We start from the raw sequence: 21,125 nt of genomic DNA on the forward strand, positions 1-21,125 counted from the left end.
AAGCTGCTCAGAGGTTAAAGTCAGGTCAGCATTTTCACCAGCCATTCTGTTTTACATGAAGAGGCTTTAGTGACTTCCAGCTCCTATCTCCCCTCTTGGCTCCCCTCCCCTCTCCCCTCCTTCCCCACTTCTTTTCTTTCCCACATACAAACGCCTGGATTTGAAGATCTGAACCTCGTAACATCTTTTGTTCCCCTTTCAATGTCAGCAGCCCAAGCTGTACTGTAGAGGATCTAACATTTCCCCCCAAGTCTGTTCTAGCCCAAGTGATGCATTGATTAAAGTCATCAGCAAGCATGAAATAGCCTCTGTGCTGCACAGCTCAGAGATCCACCACGCCTGGTCTCTAATCATTGACATTATATAAGAGGTGGCATACAAATGGACAGGAATAACTCCAAGAGGACAAGGCATCAGAGGGGAAAAAACCCCCACTGGTTTCAAAACTGGTCTTTACATCCAGATTAGAACACCAAAGTGCCCACTTTGTGGACAGTTATGCTCTTAACGCAGTTAACTCACTCTGAAGAGCCGCACTCTGATTTCACTTTGACAAATTAATGCTGTGTCTGGCAATACAGACATGGAAAATCAGCTTAATGGGGATAAAACCACTTTATGCTAAGCAAAAGTCACATGGAGAGAAGCAATTATGCATAATGATGTCAGGATCAACTTCCCACCTTGATTAACTGCTTCTGTCCTTGGAGTTCTCAAACCTAACTCTCAATTGCAAGTCTCAAACAGCACATTAACTCTCTGGGACACGAGTTAAAGCCTCTGAGGTTTGAAACTGTGACATTTGGTAGCCAGTCACAGTTGCTGGATTTGGAAGTGATGCTCATTTGGGCTCAAGGCTAGTGGGTGGCAAAGATCACTTCATCCCCAAACCATGAATCTTATCAGGACAAGTAAGGAACTCATTGGAGCTGCCCTATTACTCTCGAAGCTAAGGTTTAAATCACTGTTAGAGCTTGTGCTCCAAACACATGAAGGACATGGACCTGATGGAGCAGGTCCAGAGGAGGCCACAAAGATGATCAGAGGGCTGGAGAACCTCTCTTGTGAGGACAGGCTGAGAGAGGTGGGGCTGTTGAGCCTGGAGAAGGTTCCAGGGAGACCTTAGAGAAGCCTTCCTGTACCTGAAGGGGACCTACAGGAAGGCTGGAGAGGGACTGCTTACAGGCCTGCAGTGAGAGGATGAGGAGCAATGGTTTGAAACTGGAGCAGGGGAGATTTAGATTGGACATTTGGAAGAAGTTCTTTACAATGAGTGTGGTGAGGCACTGGAAGGTAGCAGGGGAGGTGGTGGAGGCCCCACCCCTGGACACATTTGAGGTCAGGCTTGATGGGGCTCTGAGCAACCTGCTCTAGTTGCAGATGTCCCTGCTGACTGCAGGGGGTGAGGACTGGATGACCTTTACAGATCTCTTCCAACCCAGTGCATTCTATGATTCAATGATCTGAGGGGGGAGCAGGAGGAACCATGACTCAAAACACAAAATACCCAGGGAAAGGTTTACTCTTTTTCCTGCACATAAGAGTGGTTTTGACAAGGAAATCTCCAACAGATTCACACTTTCCAGGTACCAAGTGAAGCTGCTTAGACCAAAAGCCACATCATTCCCAGCACCCTTGCAGAGCCCAAATGCAAGCAGGGGATATGCAAACAAGATGATTTTGTCTGAATCCAACCATTGAGGAATGCAAACAAAAGGGAAAGCTGGGCCCTGACTCTCCAGGAAAAGGGGAGCTGATGTGCCCCTGCCAGGAGGCCAAAGCACAAGGTGGCCTTTGCTGCCTACTCATGGACAATTTGTCTGCTTTGCTCTGTAGAGAAAATCATTCCAGGGAGCTGCTGCCACGCAGAGAGCACCCTTCTGAGTTGCTGCACACCCAATTCCCATCCCAACAGGAGGCTAATGAGCAACCTGCACATCCATCTCCAGCCTCCCCTTGCTCCAAGGGCCCCTTTGCCTGCAGATGACAGCAGAGGTACAGAAAAGCAGCCAAAAGCATCCAATTTTCTTCACTGCTGTGAAGTATGGCTGGAGAAGACCATTTTCCCCCCATGATTTGTTACAGCTGTTCAGCTTCCATCAAATGCCAGAAGAAGAAGGTGCTGAAAACATTATTGTGAAAATAAAAGGAGGGGAGGAAACAAGGGGAGAAAGAGGCTCTTGATTTCCTTTGAGTGCAAACACCAGCAGAGGAAGGCTTTGCCTCTTGAAAGCCTTGAAAAGTGCTTCCCCTACTCCACACAAATGTGTTTGTCCATGGCTTCTCCATCTGGGATACATTAACATAGCCTTGGGACAAGCCACCTTCTGTTCTTTCCAAAGTTTCCATGGGAAAAGTTTGAGTTTCCAGCAGAAGAGCTTTTAAGAAGCTTCCTCATGAGATGCAAAACAGTGAAACGTTTCAGGCTTCCAAATGAATTCCTATGGAACTGCTGCAAAGGAACAGGGCAGAACATCACAGAAAGCACTGGCCTGGAAGGGACCTCCAAAGGTCACCCAGTCCAATCCCCCTGCAGTCAGCTCAGACATCCCCAACTAGATCAGGCTGCTCAGAGCCCCATCAAGCCTGACCTTGGATGTCTCCAGTGATGGGACTTCTGCTGCCTCCCTGGAGAACCTGTTCCAGTGTTCCACCTCTGAGCAAAAGCATTCAGTATCTTATCAGGCCAGGAACCAGGACCATGCTGATGCTTCTCTGACTCCCAGGTGTACCTCAGAGGCCACCCAGTCCTCCTCTGGCTTTCACATGGACAAGGAAACTCCACATTCTGTCACCTTCAGGTTGGCACCTGCCAACCAGCCATGAGAGCCAGACAAGCCCAACACCACAGCACACCCTGACAGACCTCAGCAGCGACAGCAGCTGAGAAAAGCACAGCACAGAGATTTCTGCCTCTTCTGCTGCTCCACAAAAGGCTTTGTTCAAGTCTTAGACCTAATTCACAGCTCTGCCAGAGGTAAGACCCAGCTGGAATCAAGCACCCACTTTTACTCACCATGATTCTCCAGCCCAGCCCAAGCAAGGCTTCAAGAGCTGCTGTTGGAGAGGCTGAAGCTCTGCTCGTGGGGCATGGTGAGCAGAGAAGGAAGGGTGTGTGCCACTGCAATGCTTCTTCCCAGCATTCATTAACCTACTTCGGTTTGCAGCTCAGAATAGCTTCCAGATTTGCATTTTCAGATCAGGCAGAAGTGCTACAAAGGTTGCTGTGGCACACAGGAGCTGAACCTAGCTCAGATTTCCTGATCAGCCAAGCAAAAGATTAATCACTAGGAAAACTGACCTCCCTGAATGATCAACCTGCCTTTCTTCTGTCTTTTGCAACACTGCACAAACTCTTGGTGAAGTAAACCCTGCTCAGCTGGAGAAATCACAGAATAGGAAGGGTTGGAAGGGACCTCCAGAGATCATTGAGTCCAAACCCTGTGCCAAAGCAGTGTCACACAGGGTAGGCTGCACAGCAACACATCCAAGGGGGATCTGAAAAGTCTCCAGAGCAGGAGACTCCACAACCTCTCTGGGCAGCCTGCTCCAGGCCTCCAGCACCCTCACAGTTAAGAAGTGTCTTCTCATTTTGAAGTGGAGCCTCCTGTGTTCCAGCCTGTTCCTTGTCCTACCAGTGGACACCACCAGAAAGAGTCTGGCACCTTTGTCTTGACTCCTCAGATGTTTATAGACATTGATGAGATCCCCTCTCAGCCTTCTCTAAACAGCCCCAGGTCCCTCAGTCTCTCTTCAGAGCAGAGATGTTCGAGTTCCTTCATCATCCTTGCAGCCTCTGTTGGACTCCCTCCAGCAGGTCCTTGTCTCTCCTGAATTAGGGAGCCCCAAACTGGACACAATATTGCAGCTGTGGTCTCACCAGGGCAGAGCAGAGGAGGAGGAGAACCTCCCTAGACCTGCTGGCCACACTTTTCTTGGTAGACCCCATAAACACTCCCCACAGAACATGTGGCAAGGACAAGCAAGCCAGGACCATCCTGCCTGATGTTCCACAGACATCATTCTCTTCCCACTGTGCTCTCACAGCTGTTGAGCAGAACTCAGTCTGTGTATGTTGCTTTCTCAGGAGCAACCTACAGATCACTGGAATGAAAAAATCTGCTTCAGCAGCTGCAGAAATTCACTGGAATTGGGAGTTGATTTCATTGGGCTCCTGCCCAAGGCAAGGCTCACGAGAAGCAGTCCTGTGAGGGGCACAGAGTCACTGAGGAGGTGGCAGTGGCAGTGGCAGCCATGGGGCACAGAGGGTAATCAGGCCTTTGTATTTCTAATCATAGAATCCACCCTACTTGAACTATGAACGTGATGCCATCACCCAGCCTCCTTCCTCTGACATCAAAGAGGAGCAGCTAGGGACTACATGGCATTAAGGCAAAAAAGTCCTGAGAAACTAGATGCCTTCAGAACTCCTTGAGGCGGCAGGAGGGGGAGGCAGCTCCAGATAACAGCCAGTGCCTGCCACCAAGACCATCTCATCTTCCTAACTGCAGCCAAAAGCTTGTGTCTCTCCAAATGAGCATCTCCCCAGTCACAAATGGGCATGGACAGCTGCTGAAGGAGAGTCCAGTGGAGGCTACAAAGGTGCTGAGGGGCTTGCAGCATCTCTGTGAGGAGGCAAGGCTGAGAGCCCTGGAGCTGCTGAGCCTGGGAACAAAGCAGCCTGAGAGGGGAGCTGAGGAATGATCATCAACAGCTAAAGGATGGGGGGCAAGAGGATGGGGGCAGACTCTTCAGTGGTGGTCAGCAATAGGACAAGTGGCAAGAAGCACAAACTGGAACCCAGGAGGTTCCATCTGAACAGGAGAAATTTCTCGGGTGTGAGGGTGCTGGAGCAGGCTGCCCAGGCAGGATGTGAGTTTCCTTCTCTGGAGAAGTTCCAAACCCACCTGGACATTGTGGTCCTGGGCAAGCTGCTGTGGGTGCCCTGCTTTAGCAGGGGGTTGGACTGGATGATCCCAGAGGGCCCTTCCAACCCCCAGCATGGACACTGCTGTCCCATGCAGAACTTGCTGTCCAACTCCACCTGGAGTCACCGAATGGAAGGGGGAGAGGCAGAGCCCCCCACGGTCACTGCGGTGCTGGCTCCAGTGACACCAACCCACCCCACCAACCACCACCGCAGGCACAACAGCCAGAGCAGAGCCCTCAGCAGGGCGAGGGGCCGGCAGCACTCACCGATGATGCCGCTGTCCCTGCTCTCCAGCGTGGAGGTGGGGCTGGTGACGGCGCCGTAGGTGCAGTCCTTGGCCGCGGTGCTGGTGCTGACGGGCGGCAGGGTGGAGCAGGGGCTGCTGGCGGGCGGCGAGGCCGTGCTGCTGGTCAGCGTGGAGCAGGGGCTGATGCGCTGCGTCACCGCCGAGCTCTGCAAGACACCGACCGGGGACAGGGCAGCCGGCGGGGGCCTGCGCTCCGCCTCGGGCCCCTCGCTGCAGGGGGGCCGGAGGAGGGCAACAAAGCTGGGGAAGGGTCTGGAGAACAGGGCTGGGGAGGAGCAGCTGAGGGAGCTGGGGGTGTTTGGTGTGGAGGAGGCTGAGGGGAGAGCTCAACGCTCTCTGCAGCTCCCTGAACAGAGGTTGGGGTTGAGCTCTTCTCCCTAGCCTTAGAGGAAATGGCCTGAAATTGTGCCAGGAGAGGTTTAGGTTGGATGTTAGGAACAATTTCTTTGCTGTGAGAGTGGTCAGGCACTGGAACAGGCTGCCCTGAGGTGGTGGAGTCCCCATCCCTGGAGGGGTTCAGGACACGTGGCCATGGCACTCAGGGACGTGGTGGTGTTAGCTGGACTTGATGACCTGTAATTCTATGTCACTCAACCCAGCTCAGCACCAGGGGGGCAAAAGTCTGTTTAAGGCTCATGCCTGAGGGTTTGCTTTGGATGGTGACATTCAGAAAGTGCTTTCCTGTTCCTAATGAGAATGTTCCCTGTGCCAGCCCACATCTGCAGGAAGTGCAGGCACTGGGCTTGTTCCCATGCCTCAGAGGTTCCAGCTTCCACATCCAACAGAAAGCACAGGAATCCCAAATAAAGGGGCTTTAAAAGCAGAAGTCTGAGCCCACCCTTGGTTAGGAATTTTGCTTCTTGTGTTAGAATTGAACTGAAGGCAAAACACAACACAGGAAAGCAACCTGATGACGGAGTGAATTAAATTCCGGGTCTCTGCTGAATGGAGGTCTCCAGGGTGGTAACTCCACAGCATGACCTCACCTTCTCTCCCAGCAAAACCCATCACACACAGGAAGTCCGACACAGAGCAGTTGTTATGTTGCTCTGTCAATGTTTCCTTCACTCAAGTGGTTGGCAACCCTTGTGAGGAGGAAGCTCAAAACCCCTTCTCAAGATACCAGACAGCCCTTCCCTGCACAGACACGTCCTCACCAGATCAAGCTGCAGCCTCCCCCGGTAAGAGGCAAAATGTTGCTTTCAAAGGCAGAGCAAAACAAAGAAGTGCAGCAGCACCCACCACAAAAATGATCTTTTCAAAGTTAAAAAGCACCTAGAAGCTGCTGTGTGCAGGAAACCTGGAAGGGGTTACACACCTGCTGCTGTGCACAGAGCTGAGGTTATTAAACCAACAAAATTAGCCCCGAGTGCAGTCTGAGACATGTTGTGAGACAAGGCAGAGCTCTTGTTTTAACCACAGGCTACTGGATACTGAACTTAGCCTCACAAAAGTTCCTCTTCTCTAGGGAGGTGTCCTGGAGCATCTGCAGGCAATGCTGCTGCAGTCACAGAATCACAGACTGCCTTGGGTGGGAAGGGACCTTTAGAAGTCATCCAGCCCAACCCTGCTGCAGTCAGCTGGGACTCCTGCAACTACAGCAGCTTGCGAGCCCCTAACAGCCTGGGCCGCAGTGGTTCCAGGGAGGAGGCATCTCACACCTCTCTGGGCAACCTTAGCCAGAGTCTCACCCCCCCCTGGTGCCAAATATTTACCCTTCCTCTTCAGTCTCAATCTCCCTCTTTAGAATAGAATAGACCAGACCAGACCAGGTTGGAAAAGACCTTTGGGATCACCAAGTCCAACCTGTCACCCAACACCATCTAATCAACTAAACCATGGCACCAAGCACCCCATCCAGTCTCTTCCTAAACACTCCAGTGATGCTGACTCCACCACCTCCCTGGGCAGCACATTCCCATGGCCAATCACTCTCTCTTTATGAAGAATTTCTTCCTAACCTCCAGCCTAAACCTCCCCTGGTGCAGCTTGAGGTCTTCAGCAACCTGGGCTGGTAGGAGGTGTCCCTGCCCATGGCAGGGGGTTTGGAACTGCAGGATCTTTGGGGTTATAGTATCATAGTATCAGTCAGGGTTGGAAGGGACCACAAGGATCAGCCAGTTCCAACCCCCCTGCCACCTGCCATGGGCAGGGACACCCCACACTAGATCAGCCTGGACAGAGCCTCAGCCAGCCTGGCCTTAAACACCTCCAGGGACAGGGCCCCAACCACCTCCCTGGACAACCCATTCCAGGGCTTCACCACTCTCATGGGGAAGAACTTCCTCCTCACCTCCAGCCTGAATCTCCCCACCTCCAGCTTCATTCCATTCCCCCTAGGCCTATCACTGCCTGAGATCCTGAGAAGTCCCTCCCCAGCCTTCCTGTAGCCCCCTTCAGATCCTGGAAGGCCACAATGAGGTCACCTCAGAGCCTTCTCTTCTCCAGACTGAACAGCCCCAACTCCTTGGTCCCTTCCAACTTAAACCATCCTATGAATCTATGATCTTCCTTTCAGCTGACAGCAGCAGTGGTTCATGAACAGCCAAGAAGTGATATTCTCCCCAGCTCCCTTCTCTGTTGTGTTATCAATACAGCTCTCCAAGAACGAGCTGCTCGCAACTGGCATTACCAGCGAGCAGAGTGTATCATTGGCACTGACTGACATGCTTTATTTCTGTAGTGGTAGAGAAAAGTGTTCCTCTCTGCGAGTTTTAAATATAAATTTCCATTGACAGAACGTTCTGGGTTATTATTGCTGCTGTTTCATCTGTCACATTCTCCCCAAGCTCTGAAAAATGAGATTGTTCTCTCAGCCTCATTGTCCTTTGGGCTTCTCTGGCTGCCAAGGCAGTTAAAAAAAATAAGTTTCCCCCCAAAAATAAATAAACAAATAAATGCAGAAGAAGGATTTGTTCTTTAGCATCCCTGACTGAGGAAGAGACAGCTCAGAAACCCTAGCATTTAAAACAGAATAGAATAAACCAGGTTGGAAGAGACCTCAGAGAACACTGAGTCCAACCTATCATCCAACACCATCTGATCAACTAAACCATGGCACCAAGTGCCACATCCAATCCCCTCTTGAACACCTCCAGGGATGGGGACTCCACCACCTCCCTGGGCAGCACATCCCAATGGCAAATCTCTCTCTGTGTAGAACTTCTTCCTAACCTCCATCCTAAACCTCCCCTAGCACAGCTTGAGACTGTGTCCTCTTGTTCTGGTGCTGCTTGCCTGGGAGAAGAGACCAACCCCCTCCTGGCTACAACCTCCCTTCAGGGAGTTGGAGAGACCAAGGAGGTCTCCCCTGAGCCTCCTCTTCTCCAGGCTAAGCAACCCCAGCTCCCTCAGCCTCTCCTCACAGGGCTGTGCTCCAGACCCCTCCCCAGCTTTGTTGCCCTTCTCTGGACACCTTCAAGTCTCTCAATGTCCTTCTTAAACTGAGGAGCCCAGAACTGGACACAGGACTCAAGGTGTGGCCTAACCAGTGCAGTGTACAGGGGCAGAATGACCTCCCTGCTCCTGCTGGCCACACTGTTCCTGATGCAGGCCAGGATGCCATTGGCCCTCCTGGCTGCCTGGGCACATTGCAGGCTCATGTTCAGCCTACCATCAACCAGCACCCCCAGGTCCCTCTCTGCCTGGCTGCTCTCAGCCACTCTGCCCCCAGCCTGTAGCACTGCCTGGGGTTGCTGTGGCCAATGTGCAGCACCTGGCACTTGGCTGTGTTCGATCTCCTGCCCTTGGACCCTGCCCATCTATCCAGCAATCTGGGTTAGAGTCTCTATCCTTTGACACCTTCAGAAGAAGGCAACTGAATGAAAAAGCAAAGTGCTGATGTAAAGATTGGGGCAGTTTTAGTGCCAGCCTCCTTTATTCCTTATCTCCCCTTCAGCTCCAGCAGTGGTGAGATTGCAAATCATTATTTCCTCGCTTGAGAAGGCAAAGCATGGTCGGAATAACAAGCAGCAGCCACGTCCCAGCTCCTGATACAAAGGTGGTTTTCTTCACCCAGGCCATGGAAATGAACACATTAAACCCTGGGAAATTGTTCTCCTTGTTAAATTCAAGTGCAAACTGGTAGTCAAAGTCTCCATCAGATTTTAATTAATCAATGATTAATGGAAGAATTAATCTCTGCAAATCCCATAAATGTCTCCCTGTGTGATTCTCAACACTGCTCTGAGCAGGGTAGCTGAAGAGATTCAATTTGGGAAGGAGAGCTGGAGAGGGTTTTCAGCAGATTTGCTGCCATTCAGAAGCAGCTTTAGCTGGGACAGGATTTGTGCACAGCCCTCGTCCTGAGACAGCCACTGAGAGATGCCAAAAGTCAGAGAAGGGCCACCAAGACTGTTGGACAGCTGGAGCTTAGGATGCTCAAGATGCTTAGGAGCTTACTACAAGAACAGAGGACACAGTCTCAAGCTGCACCAGGGAAGGTTTAGGCTGGATGTCAGGAAGAAGTTCTTCATACAAAGAGAGATTGGCCCTTGGGATGTGCTGCCCAGGGAGGTGGTGGAGTCCCCATCCCTGGAGGTGTTTAGGAGGAGCCTGGATGAGGCACTTGGTGCCAGGGTTTAGTTGATCAGATGGTGTTGGGTGATAGGTTGGACTTGATGATCTCAAAGGTCTTTCCCAACCTGGTTAATTCTATTCTATTCTAAGAAGGGCGCTGAGTTGCTGGAGTGTGTCCAGAGAAGGGCAGCAAAGCTGGGGAAGGGTCTGGTGAGGAGCAGCTGAGGGAACTGAGGTGGTTAGGTCTGGAGAAGAGGAGGCTGAGTGGAGACCTCACTGCTCTCTACAACTCCATGTAATGAGGTTGTGGCCAGGTAGGTGTTGGTCTCTCTTCTCCCAAGGAACAAGCAACAAGAGAAGAGGAAACAGCCAGGGGAAATATAGGCTGCACATTAGGAACAATTTCTGCACTGAGAGGCTGAGCCCTGGAGCAGGCTGCCCAGGGCAGGGATGGAAATGCTGTGCTCAGAACGTGTCTGGATGTGGTGCTTAGGGACATGGTTTAGTGGTGGACTTGGCAGTGCTGAACTAGCAGTTGGACTTAATGACCTTGCAGGTCCTTTCCAACCTTAGTGACTTGATGATTCCGTGAAGGAGAAGAGGCTGATGGAGAGAGTTCATTCAGCCTGGAGAAGAGACAGCTGAACTGCGTCCAGGGACAGCTGCAGGCCCCTGCTATGTGCAGTGGCTGCATAGAAGACACAACAGAATCACAGAATCAGCCAGGCTGGAAAAGACCTCCAGGATCACCAAGTCCAACCTATCATCCAACACCATCTAATCAACTAAACCATGGCACTTAGTGCCTCACCCAGTCCCTTTTAGACACTTCCAGGGACAGTGACTCCACCACCTCCCCAGGCAGCCCATTCCAATGGCCAATCACTCTCTCTGTGGGAAGTGTCCCTGCCCATGGCAGGGGGATTGGAACTAGACCATCCTTGAGGTCCCTTCCAAGCCAGGCAACCCTGTGATTCTGTGATTTCTGTGAAGAACCCAACCCTGCTCTTCCCAGAAGTGCAAAGGGAAAGGACCAGATGCAGCAGCCACAGGTTAGATCAGGGATATTTTCTGCACAGTAGAAGCAAAAAGCCTTTTACAATTGGAGCTGTCAAGCCCTGGAACAGGCTGCCCAGAGAGCCTGCAGATCCTCCATCCATGAAGATCTTCAAACCTGGCCTGGACAAGCCCTGAGTGACACAGCCCAACTTTGAAGGCAGCCCTGCTTTCAGCAGGCAGCTGGATTGAGACGACCTCCAGGGGTCATCCCCAGCCCGGAGTGTTCTGCATTTCTAGGCAAGTGCTAACTGCAGGAGATGCTCACAAAGAAAGGGGGAAAATTAGCTGGGTAATTGAGGAACCTGCCTCCCTTTATCTCCACCAGCACATGAACAGTCAAAGCCGCTGCCAGACTTCTTCCTGCAGGAATTAGCACACAGCCCAAGATAACAAATCTATTTTGGAGGACAACTCTCTGCTGTTTCTCTTCAGATTCTTCTTTTATTTATGTTCCAGAGGCATCTCTGGCTTTAGAGAAAAGATGGGATTTTAAGATATTTTCTCTTTTGCTCAAAAGGTACCAACAAAAGGCACCATTTATAGCAGAGGGCTCTGCCTGGCTTTGAAGCCATCAGTTCAAGCAGGTTGCCTGTTGAAAGCACATTTGCCAGCACCATGCATGGGCCAATGGAAAGCACATTTCAAATCCACCACAACTTGCTCCATAAAAAGCAATGGAATGAAAGTGTTAAAAGCTTAATGAATGTGTTGCAGCCCCAAACTTGACAAAGCACATTTCCTGGCTCTCAGCCCATGCAGAAAGTCAGAAGCCTTTTGGTTCAATCCAGAGCACAGGACTGACAGACCCCAGGCTGATGCTCTCTGCTCTGCTCACCAAGGGCACTCCTGGCTTTGTGCAAGGAGCAGTCCTGGGCTCAGCACAGCAACTTGTGTATCTGAGTTCCCTGCCAAGTGGCACAGGCTGGGACAGAGGTTCATATGTGCCATCAAGGCCATGCTGGGTACCCAGCTTCAATGTACAGAAAACCTCTTCATGGACTCACAGAATGGTTTGGCTTGGAAGGGACCTTTAAAGCTCATCCAGTCCAACACCTCTGCAGTCAGCAGGGACATCTGCAAACAGAGCCCCAAACAACCTGACCTGCAGTGGTTCCAAGGATGGGGCACCTAACACCTCCCTGGCCAGCATGGGACAGGTCTCACTACCCTCAGTGTCAAACATTTCTTCTTTCTCTCCAGTCTGAATCTCCCTCTTTCAGTTCAGACCATCAGCCCTTGACCTGTCACAACAAGCTCTGCTCAAAAGTCTGTCCCCAGCTTTCTGATCAGCCCCTTAAGTACTCAAAGGCTACAAGAATGTCTCCCTGGAACCTTCTGTTCTCCAGGCTCAGAGAGTGGGGGTTGCTCAGCCACCTCCCTGGGCAGCCTGTTCCAATGCTGACCACTCTTGCAGGGAAGAAATTTGTCCTACTGGCCAACCTAAACCTTCCCTGGGTACAACTTGAGGCCATTGCTTCTCATTCTATCACCTGATACTAAAGAGAACAACTCCACCTCACTCCATCTTCCTTTCAGGGAGCTGTGCAGAGTGAGATCTCCCCTCTTTAGCCATCCCCAGGGGATGTAACAAACTCCATCACAACCCAGATGTTGTGGTTTGCCTTCTGTGCCTGTTTTCAAGCATGAGCCCACATTGTTCAGCAGCCATGAGCCCAACCTGGGACTCCTCTCTGTCAAAATCAGGCTCTGGCTGCTCACCTCCTTCCTGGAGAAGCTGGGAGCCCTTATGTAACACTGCTAAAGGACTCGTGCAATACTGCACAGGAGGTGCCATGGAAGCAGAGATTATTTTGGTCACTCTAATCTGATTAGAAAACGCTGCCCACTCCTCCAACAGTTGTCAGAAGAGAAAAACAACAGAAGCTGTTTCACAGGGTGGCAGCTGATCCCCCAAACGAGCAGCACTGCAGCCATGAGTCACTGCTCAGCCAGGAGAGGCAACCTTTTACCTCAGAGCAATTATTTCACCACGATGAAGCACTCAGCTGCTGTGCAATTAGAGGGCAAGCAGCGCTGCATGCAGACCACAACCTGTGCAGCGAGGAGCAGGAAGGTCTGCAGAGGTCCTACCTGGTTCTCATCCTGCACCTCCATGCTGTACTGGGGCCCTGGTTGTACCTCCGTGACTTTCTCTCCAAGGAGGAAGCCCAGGCGAGTCATGAGTGTGTTTGCTGCCTCATCTACGGACGGAGGGGGTCCCAGCTCCTGCTCAGTGTCACCTAAAGAGGAAGAAAACCAGAGTCAGTCAGGAGTTGCTTACCTTGGCAGCTGCCCAGGGCTGTTACCAACAGCACACCGCTCACTTCTCAGGCTGCTTTGCAGGTTCTCAAGGTTATTCCCTCCTCAAGGCTGGTTTAATGTCACATGCAGCTCATCAGCATGGAATTCCAGAACCATAGACTCAACAAGGTTGGAAAAGACCTCAGAGATCATCAAGTCCAACCTGTCACCACAGACCTCATGCCTACAAGTGCCACATCCAAGCCCCTCTTGAACACCTCCAGGGATGGGGACTCCACCACCTCCCTGGGCAGCCTGTGCCAATGCCTGACCACTCCTGCAGTGAAGAGCCTGTTCCTGATCCAACCCCCTGGTGCAGCTTGAGGCCATTTCCTGTTGTCCTATAGCTTGTCCCTTGGCAGAAGAGACTGACCCTCACCTCCCTCCAACCTCCTTTCAGGGAGGTGCAGAGAGAGGTGGTCTCCCCTCAGCCTGAGCTGTCAATACAAGTGTTTTTCTAGCATCAGCTGTCACTTCTCCTCTCATTGCTCATTACACACTCAGCACCTCCCATGGAAGCAAACAGAATCATCTCATCCCTGTACCAGAAGCACCAAAGCACCAGATTTCCTGTACCCCCAAAAAGGAGAAGGGAGAGCCTTCCTGAGCCTCTCCCATGCAGAAACCACCTCCAAGTCACTCACAGAGGCCTTGGAGTTACAACAGCTTTCTGGAGAGCCAGGGGAACAACCACTTGGTTCTTCTCCAGGATGGACCACTGGAGCATGAAGCTTACATGCTCACTCCTCCACTTTGTGTTTAAACATTTGGCTGTGCACTAAAGCAGCTCAGAGACAGGGTGTGCTCAACAACACTCTCCTGTACATTCACTGTAGCACTGTATGTTGATGTTGCCTTGCTGGAAGGTGTCCAGAGAAGGGCAACAAAGCTGGGGAGGGGTCTGGAGCACAGCCCTGTGAGGAGAGGCTGAGGGAGCTGGGGTTGCTTAGCCAGGACAAGAGGAGGCTCAGGGGAGACCTTCTTGCTCTCTAGAACTACCTGGAGGGAGGCTGTAGCCAGCTGGGGGCTGGTCTCTTCTCCCAGGCAAGCAGCACCAGAACAAGAGGACACAGTCTCAAGCTGTGCCAGGGGAAGTTTAGGCTGGAGATTAGGAAGAAACTACACAGAGAGAGAGATTGGCCATGGGAATGTGCTGCCCAGGGAGGTGGTGGAGTCCCCATCCCTGGAGGTGTTCAAGAGGGGACTGGATGTGGCACTTGGTGCCATGGTTTAGTAGTCAGGAGGTGTTGGGTGACAGGTTGGACTTGATGATCTCTGAGGTCTTTTCCAACCCTGCTGACTCTATGATTCTATTCTGTGACCTTGCCACTTTGCAAGCACTCCATGAGGTGCAGAGCAGCCAAGCTGTGCTACCAAGTGGTTCACAGCAAAGAACAGGGCAGAGCACCCAGGAGCACCTTCCTCAGTCAGCTGTTTCTGATGCGCTCACGGCTACATGGAAGGCACTGCTCTCCAGACACCAAACCTCCTTGTGCAGCCACAAAAGAAAGCAAAGTCCACCCTCCAACTCCCCACCAAGGCTACAAATTAGGTCAAACTCAACATTCCAGATGATTTTTCCTACTTGTTTTTGTTTCCCCTACCACGTTTAGAAGGGCAGCAGAGAAGCTCCTGGCCAGCGGTGCCTGGCAGGGGAAAGGCCAGACCTGGGTCTTGGCATTGCTGAATCTTTGCAGTCTTGTAACAGACACTGGGGGAGGTTTTGGACTTGTGGTGTCACAGAAGTTGTGAAAGTCAAGCTCTCCCCTGCTCACACCAGCAGCACTATTAAAGCCTGAAGGTCGAGTTCTTTCCACATTACACCGAAGCGCTACTGTGCTCAGTGCAGTTGTAGCAGACTAATTAGGGTTTGCAATTAGTCTACAGTTAATTATTCATCTGATAATGTACAATCTGGAAGAGAGCCCATCTCCATTTCCCAGCTCCATCCTGGCTGGGGAAGGGGGTGTGGGGTGTGGTGCTCCAGCACTCAGCCTGAAGCTGCAGTGAAAAGATGTTACCTTAAACATTGCTTTCTGATCACTGGAACTGCAACCCACAAGTCACAGGATCTGGGTATGCACAGAGCTCAGAAAAACGAAGACAGCTGCTTCCAGAAAGCCCCAGAACCACAGAACCACCAAGGCTGGAAAACCTTTAAGAGCATCAAGTCAGACTGTAACCTACCTACCATGAGCACTAAACCACGTCCTGAAACACCACAGCTACAGCGTCTTGAGCACCGCCAGGGACGTGGACTCCACCACCCCCCTGAGCAGCCTGTTTCAATGCCTGACCACTCTTGCAGGAAGGAAATTCTTCCTCATGTCCAACCTAAACCTCCCCTGGTGCAGTTTCAGGCTAAACTCACCCAGGCTTATCTCTGTAAAGAAGTCTCAGTAAAGAAGGTGAGGGAGGCTGAGAGAGTTGGGGCTGTTCAGCCTGGAGAAGAGAAGGCTCCAGGGAGACCTTAGAGCTGCATTTCAGTATCTGAAGGGGACCTACAGGAAGGCTGGGGAGGGACTGTTTACAAGGGCTTGTGGTGACAGAACAAGGGGCAATGGTTTGGAACTGCAGCAGGGGAGAGTTAGGCTGGACATCAGGAGGAAGTTCTGCACAATGAGCATGGGCAGACACTGGAACAGGCTGCCTAGGAACGTGGCCCTGTCCCTGCAGACACTCAAGGTCAGACTTGATGTGGCCCTGTGCAGCCTGCTCTAGTTGGAGGTATCCCTGCTGAGGGCAAGGGGTTTGGACAAGATGCCCTTGGATGGTCCCTTCCAACCTGATGCAGTCTGTGGATCTGTAATGTCTGAGCTAAGCCTCCCCTGGCATAACTCAAACCCATTTCCTCTGTCCTATCACTGGTTACCTGGGAGAAGAGACACATCCCATGGAAGCTTGGAGGCATTTTTTGGTGTGGAGAAGCTCACAATCAGCTGCACTGATGTCCAGAAGCACCACCAGCTCTGGCAGATGAGCATCTAGAGCAGCCCTTATTCCATGGTTAGGAAGATGGATTCTGGAGTATGAGAATAGAAGCTGCCTTTACAGTATTGAATCCCTATTGTACTGCCTCAAACAATGCTGATGTGAAGAGGCTGGATTGAAGAGGGAGCCAAATTTAGATGGCTGGCCCAATTTCCTGAACTGCTGACCACCCACATTCAATCTGTGGGCATCCACTGGCTCTGGGAGTCAGATCCAGAAGAGACACCTTTAGGTAAAAGGGAAATGACAGACCTTATTGATTCTATGAGGATCTGCAAAGGTCCTTTCCAGCCCCTGTGATTCTGTGCTTCAGTGACACCAATCATGTTCCCCCTGTGCTGGCACATCTTAGCAGACAGGAGAAGCTGGGCTGTGCCTGCACTGCCCACCCAAGGCAGGATGTAGGGAGAGTGCTCAGAGTACGCTGGGGCAGGGTGCAGGGCACTGGGCAGAGCTGGTTTCCTTCAGCTCAGCATCAGGAGGCACTCACAATCATTAAGGTTGGAAAAGACCTCTAAGATCATCAAATCAAATCATCAAATCAAGCCACCAACCTAACACAGACCAAACAGAACAGCTTGCTCATGAGGGTTTCACCTTCTCCTTAAACCTCTTCTACACCCCCCCTTAAAATATCTCCAAGGGGCACAAGGTTGCCTTTCACCTGGAATATAAAGAAATTATGAGCTAATCCCAAAAGAGCATAGAAGGGAGAGAGGATAATAATTGCCTGCTCTGGCAAGGGCCCCAATTCACCTGCAAGACGCTGCTCATGGCAGAAGCTATCAAGAGCTGAAGCAGCTGAGCTCTGAGAGCATCCCATGTAGTGGAGGATGATCCATTATGTTATTACAAGGTGGCTTTCAAAGCCCAGATAACTTTGAACTCAAGCACAGCACCACTGCACTGGATTACTCCCTCCTTTGGTTTTAGGTCTTTAAGAAAATCAGTGCAGTCATTTAATTGAGTGTCAGGGAAGAGCCAGAAGAGCTCTGAGATGCCTGTGAATGGGGATTATGGGGAGAAGCTGCAACCTGCCTTTCAGGGTTGACAGTAAGACCTAAGACTCATTTTCTAAGTCAAATGAAAGGACAGAACTGGTTTTTTTCCCTCCCTTGCCTGGAGGGGAAGCATCTTCTAACAGAGCTCTGCTTCAGAATCACAGAATCAGTAAGGTTGGATGAGACCTTAGAGATCATCAAGTCCTGTCACCCAACACCTCCTGACTACTAAACCATGGCTCCAAGAGCCACATCCAATCCCCTCTTCAACACCTCCAGGGATGGGGACCCCACCAGCTCCCTGGGCAGCACATTCCAGTGGCTAACAACTCTCTCTGGGAAGCACTTTCTCCTCATCTCCATCCTAAACTTCCTCTGGCACAGCTTGAGACTGTGTCCTCTTGTTCTGGTGCTGGTTGCCTGGGAGAAGAGGTGGAGAGCAGTGAGGTCACCCCTGAGCCTCCTCTTCTCCAGGCTAAGCAATCCCAGCTCCCTCAGCCTCTCCTCACAGGGCTGTGTTCCAAGCCCCTCCCCAGCTTTGTTGCCCTTCTCTGGACACCTTCAAGTCTCTCAATGTCCTTCTTAAACTGAGGAGCCCAGAACTGGACACAGGACTCAAGGTGTGGCCTCAGCAGTGCTGAGTACAGGGGCAGAATGAGCTCCCTGCTCCTGCTGGCCACACTGTTCCTGATGCAGGCCAGGATGCCATTGGCCTTCTTGGCCATCTCAGCTCCTCCAGCCAGAGTCAAAAGCAGCAGAGATTTACTAGATGTTTCCCACTAGGTCCAAGGACTTCCATCACAGAAACAGCCACTGAGTACAAACACATTGCAGTGAATTGCTGATTTCTAACCACATAAATAAAAATCCAGGAACAGCTCCAAGACAGATTAGGCTCAAAGGCTGCAGCCTGGTTGGAAGGAGAGGTAATTTGTCCAAGCAGTACAGGGATTCATTTTGTTTTCTTCTAAGAGAAGTGTAAGCAACCAACCTGCAAAAAAACCAACCCCAAACCACCCCACAACCCAAGCCCCAAACCCAAGACATTCAGATGCCTTTGTAGGGAGCTCTGCATGCAGAAATTAAAGATACCTTCTAAAGAGTGAAAGGAAATGAGTAATGGTCAAAAGCTTACATGCAATATGCAAATGCATTTTAGGCAGAGCCACCAGAGAGCTATGCTGAAGGAGACTTCTTTTAATCCTTAATCTTCAGAAGGGACAAGGAACTGCAGCATTACATAAATAAAAGCTCCAGCAGAGATGTGAAACAGGTTGTCCTTTGAGATTAAAATGCTACACATGTTCAGGCTATCTGGAGTTTTGATCTGGCCAAGCAGATGAATGCTGGGAGCAGTAAATCAGAGCCTGCAACCCCTCACCCATTGATCCAGGAGGGCAACAGACAGAAGCGAAGCCCAGCAGGGCAAGAGCTCCCCACTGCCCAGCACAGAGCCCCAGGGAGGAAAGGGAACCCCAGAGCAGCACTTCTGTACCCACACCCAGTGCTCCCTTGGGCAAAGTTCAGTCTTCAGGCAAAAGAACCTCCAAAACTTCAACATAAATGTGACTGAAAGACAAAGGAAAAGAAGCAAGACGTGACTCCCCACCTCAAGCCCTTGAGGAGCACACTGTGGGATTTTACTCATCTTGCTTCTGGACTGAATGGTACTGGAAAAGAGGCTGTGAGAGCGTGGGATGGGCAGGGGCACAAGCAGAAGGTTAATCACATCAGGGGCCTGCAAAGCTGGGAGAGGTCATCTCACTAAGCAGAGCTGGTGTGGCCAAAGGCAGGGTGGTCTGGGGGACAGAAACATCTGCTGAGGCAGAGACTGAAAGGCTGGGTCAGGAGATAGATCGATAGATCAATTGACCGGGAGGGGAGAGGGGAGTGAGGATTGATTGGCAGCTGAGCAGTAAGGTCATCAGGCTCTGGGAGTGGGTGAAGGGGAGAGGAAGAGGGAGGAGGGAGAAGGGTGAAGGGGAGAGGAGAAGGGTGAAGGGGAGGGGAGGAGGGAGAAGGGTGAAGGGGAGGGGAGGAGGGAGAAGGGTGAAGGGGAGGAGGGTGAAGGGGAGGGGAGAAAGGTGAAGGGGAGGGGAGAAAGGTGAAGGGGAGGGGAGGAGGGAGAAGGGTGAAGGGGAAAGGAGGAGGGAGCAGGAGGAGACAGAGCATTCTCTGTGCCACAAACCTGCGGAAGAGCTCCTCACCCTTTGGTAGCAGAATAATTGGCTAACACTACACTTCAGTAATTAGTGCTAATAAAGAACTAAAGCCAACGCTCAGCTCCTCAGAAGCTTTGGGAAGAGAGCAGGCACCCAAGGCACAGACAGGCAGCTCCTCCTTTTCCATAACTGAGCTTCGCAGAGCTGCCCCAGATCTCAGCAGTACAAACACCTCCACGCTCTCCAGCTGCCTCCAGCAGCCTTTTAAGTTAATGACAATTTCATTTCACTGGGCTGCAAAAATGCAGATGAGAAACACTGCAAGCTGAGCGTGGCAAGCAATTTACCAGCTCCAATCCTTCCTCCCTTCAAAACAAACCTCAGCCCACTTTAAGCACGTCAGCAGCCCCCCTGCAATTCACCTGATTTAGGCCCTTCAGGAGCAACCTGATAGATCCTGGCAGCACTCTCAGCTGCTTTACCTACACATACCCTTAGGTCTTTGGAAGGGGTCAACTCCACCACCTCTGTTAACGTCATATGCAGTGGGATGGAGTTGATGAGTGCCCAGGAACGGTCACAGCGCTTCCTTGGACATCAAATAAATCACTCCATAAGCACAGTCATTAGGTTTGCTCTTTTCAGGAAAGCATTCCAAGTGCACAATGGTTTTGAACATCATCATCATCATTCTGAAGCCACTGTTTCTGCTCTGTTCCTTCAGTTCCTATAAGGAAATCTGCCACATATCTCAGCTGCAATTGCTTACAAGCAAATGAAATTCCTCGCTGATTTATTTTGCAGTTCTGTGACTTGTTTGAGAGCTACCAGAGGCTGATCTTCCAGATAAATGATGTAGGGTTGTGCCCCTGGGAGACACTCACAATGAGCCTTTAGCTCTGGAGAATAGTTTTGGTTTAATGGCTATACTTTTACTTCCAAAACATCTGAAATCTATTTCAGCTGGTGTCTAAAGAGAAGAACTGGGTTACAGTTCATTGGTGCACCCAGCACAGGGCTTCCTGCACAGCAAACTGGGGTCCCCTTGAAAAATAGAGAGGGAGAGAGAGGAGGAGAGGGAGAGAGAGGAGGAGAGGGAGAGAGAGGAGGAGAGGGAGAGAGAGGAGGAGAGGGAGAGAGAGGAGGAGAGGGAGAGAGGAGAGGGAGAGAGAGGAGGAGAGGGAGAGAGAGGAGGAGAGGGAGAGAGAGGAGGAGAGGGAGAGAGAGGAGGAGAGGGAGAGAGAGGAGGAGAGGGAGAGAGAGGAGGAGAGGGAGAGAGAGGAGGAGAGGGAGAGAGAGGAGGAGAGGGAGAGAGAGGAGGAGAGGGAGAGAGAGGAGGAGAGGGAGAGAGAGGAGGAGAGGGAGAGAGAGGAGGAGAGGGAGAGAGAGGAGGAGAGGGAGAGAGAGGAGGAGAGGGAGAGAGAGGAGGAGAGGGAGAGAGAGGAGGAGAGGGAGAGAGAGGAGGAGAGGGAGAGAGAGGAGAGGGAGAGAGAGGAGAGGGAGAGAGAAGAGAATGGAAGAGAATAGAATGGAATGGAATAAAACGGAATAGAATGGAATAAAATGGAATGGAATGGAATAAAATGGAATGGAATAAAATGGAATAGAATGGAATGGAATGGAATGGAATGGAATCACAGAATGTTATGGGCTGGAAGGGACCTCGAAAGCTCATCCAGTCCAACCCCCCCTGCAGAGCAGGATCACCTACACCAGATCACACAGGAACACATCCAGGTGGGTTTTGAGTATCTTCAGAGAGGGAGATTCCACCACCCCCCAGTGCAGCCTGTTCCAGTGTGCTGTCACTGGCAAATTTTCTTCCTCCCGTTTCCATGGAACTTCCTATGCCTCAA

General features: G+C 51.3%; 1 protein-coding gene across 7 annotated transcripts in view; it reads right to left on the reverse strand.

Moving 5' to 3' along the window:
• The window catches only part of TANC2 (tetratricopeptide repeat, ankyrin repeat and coiled-coil containing 2), a 296,571-nt gene that overhangs the window by 107,589 nt on the left and 167,857 nt on the right, over positions 1 to 21,125 (reverse strand). For all 7 annotated transcript variants that reach the window (XM_068166407.1, XM_068166408.1, XM_068166403.1 and 4 more), the window contains 2 exons: positions 12,906 to 13,054; positions 5,197 to 5,383 (listed from right to left, as the gene is read on the reverse strand). In XM_068166407.1, coding sequence (XP_068022508.1) covers positions 5,197 to 5,383; positions 12,906 to 13,054 — 336 coding nt within the window. The remainder of the gene's footprint in view (positions 1 to 5,196; positions 5,384 to 12,905; positions 13,055 to 21,125) is intronic.

Source organism: Melanerpes formicivorus, unplaced genomic scaffold (genome assembly GCF_026170545.1).
Source record: "Melanerpes formicivorus ecotype bairdi unplaced genomic scaffold, bMelFor1.0.p_v2 SCAF_100, whole genome shotgun sequence".
NCBI classification, from domain to species: Eukaryota; Metazoa; Chordata; class Aves; order Piciformes; family Picidae; genus Melanerpes; species Melanerpes formicivorus.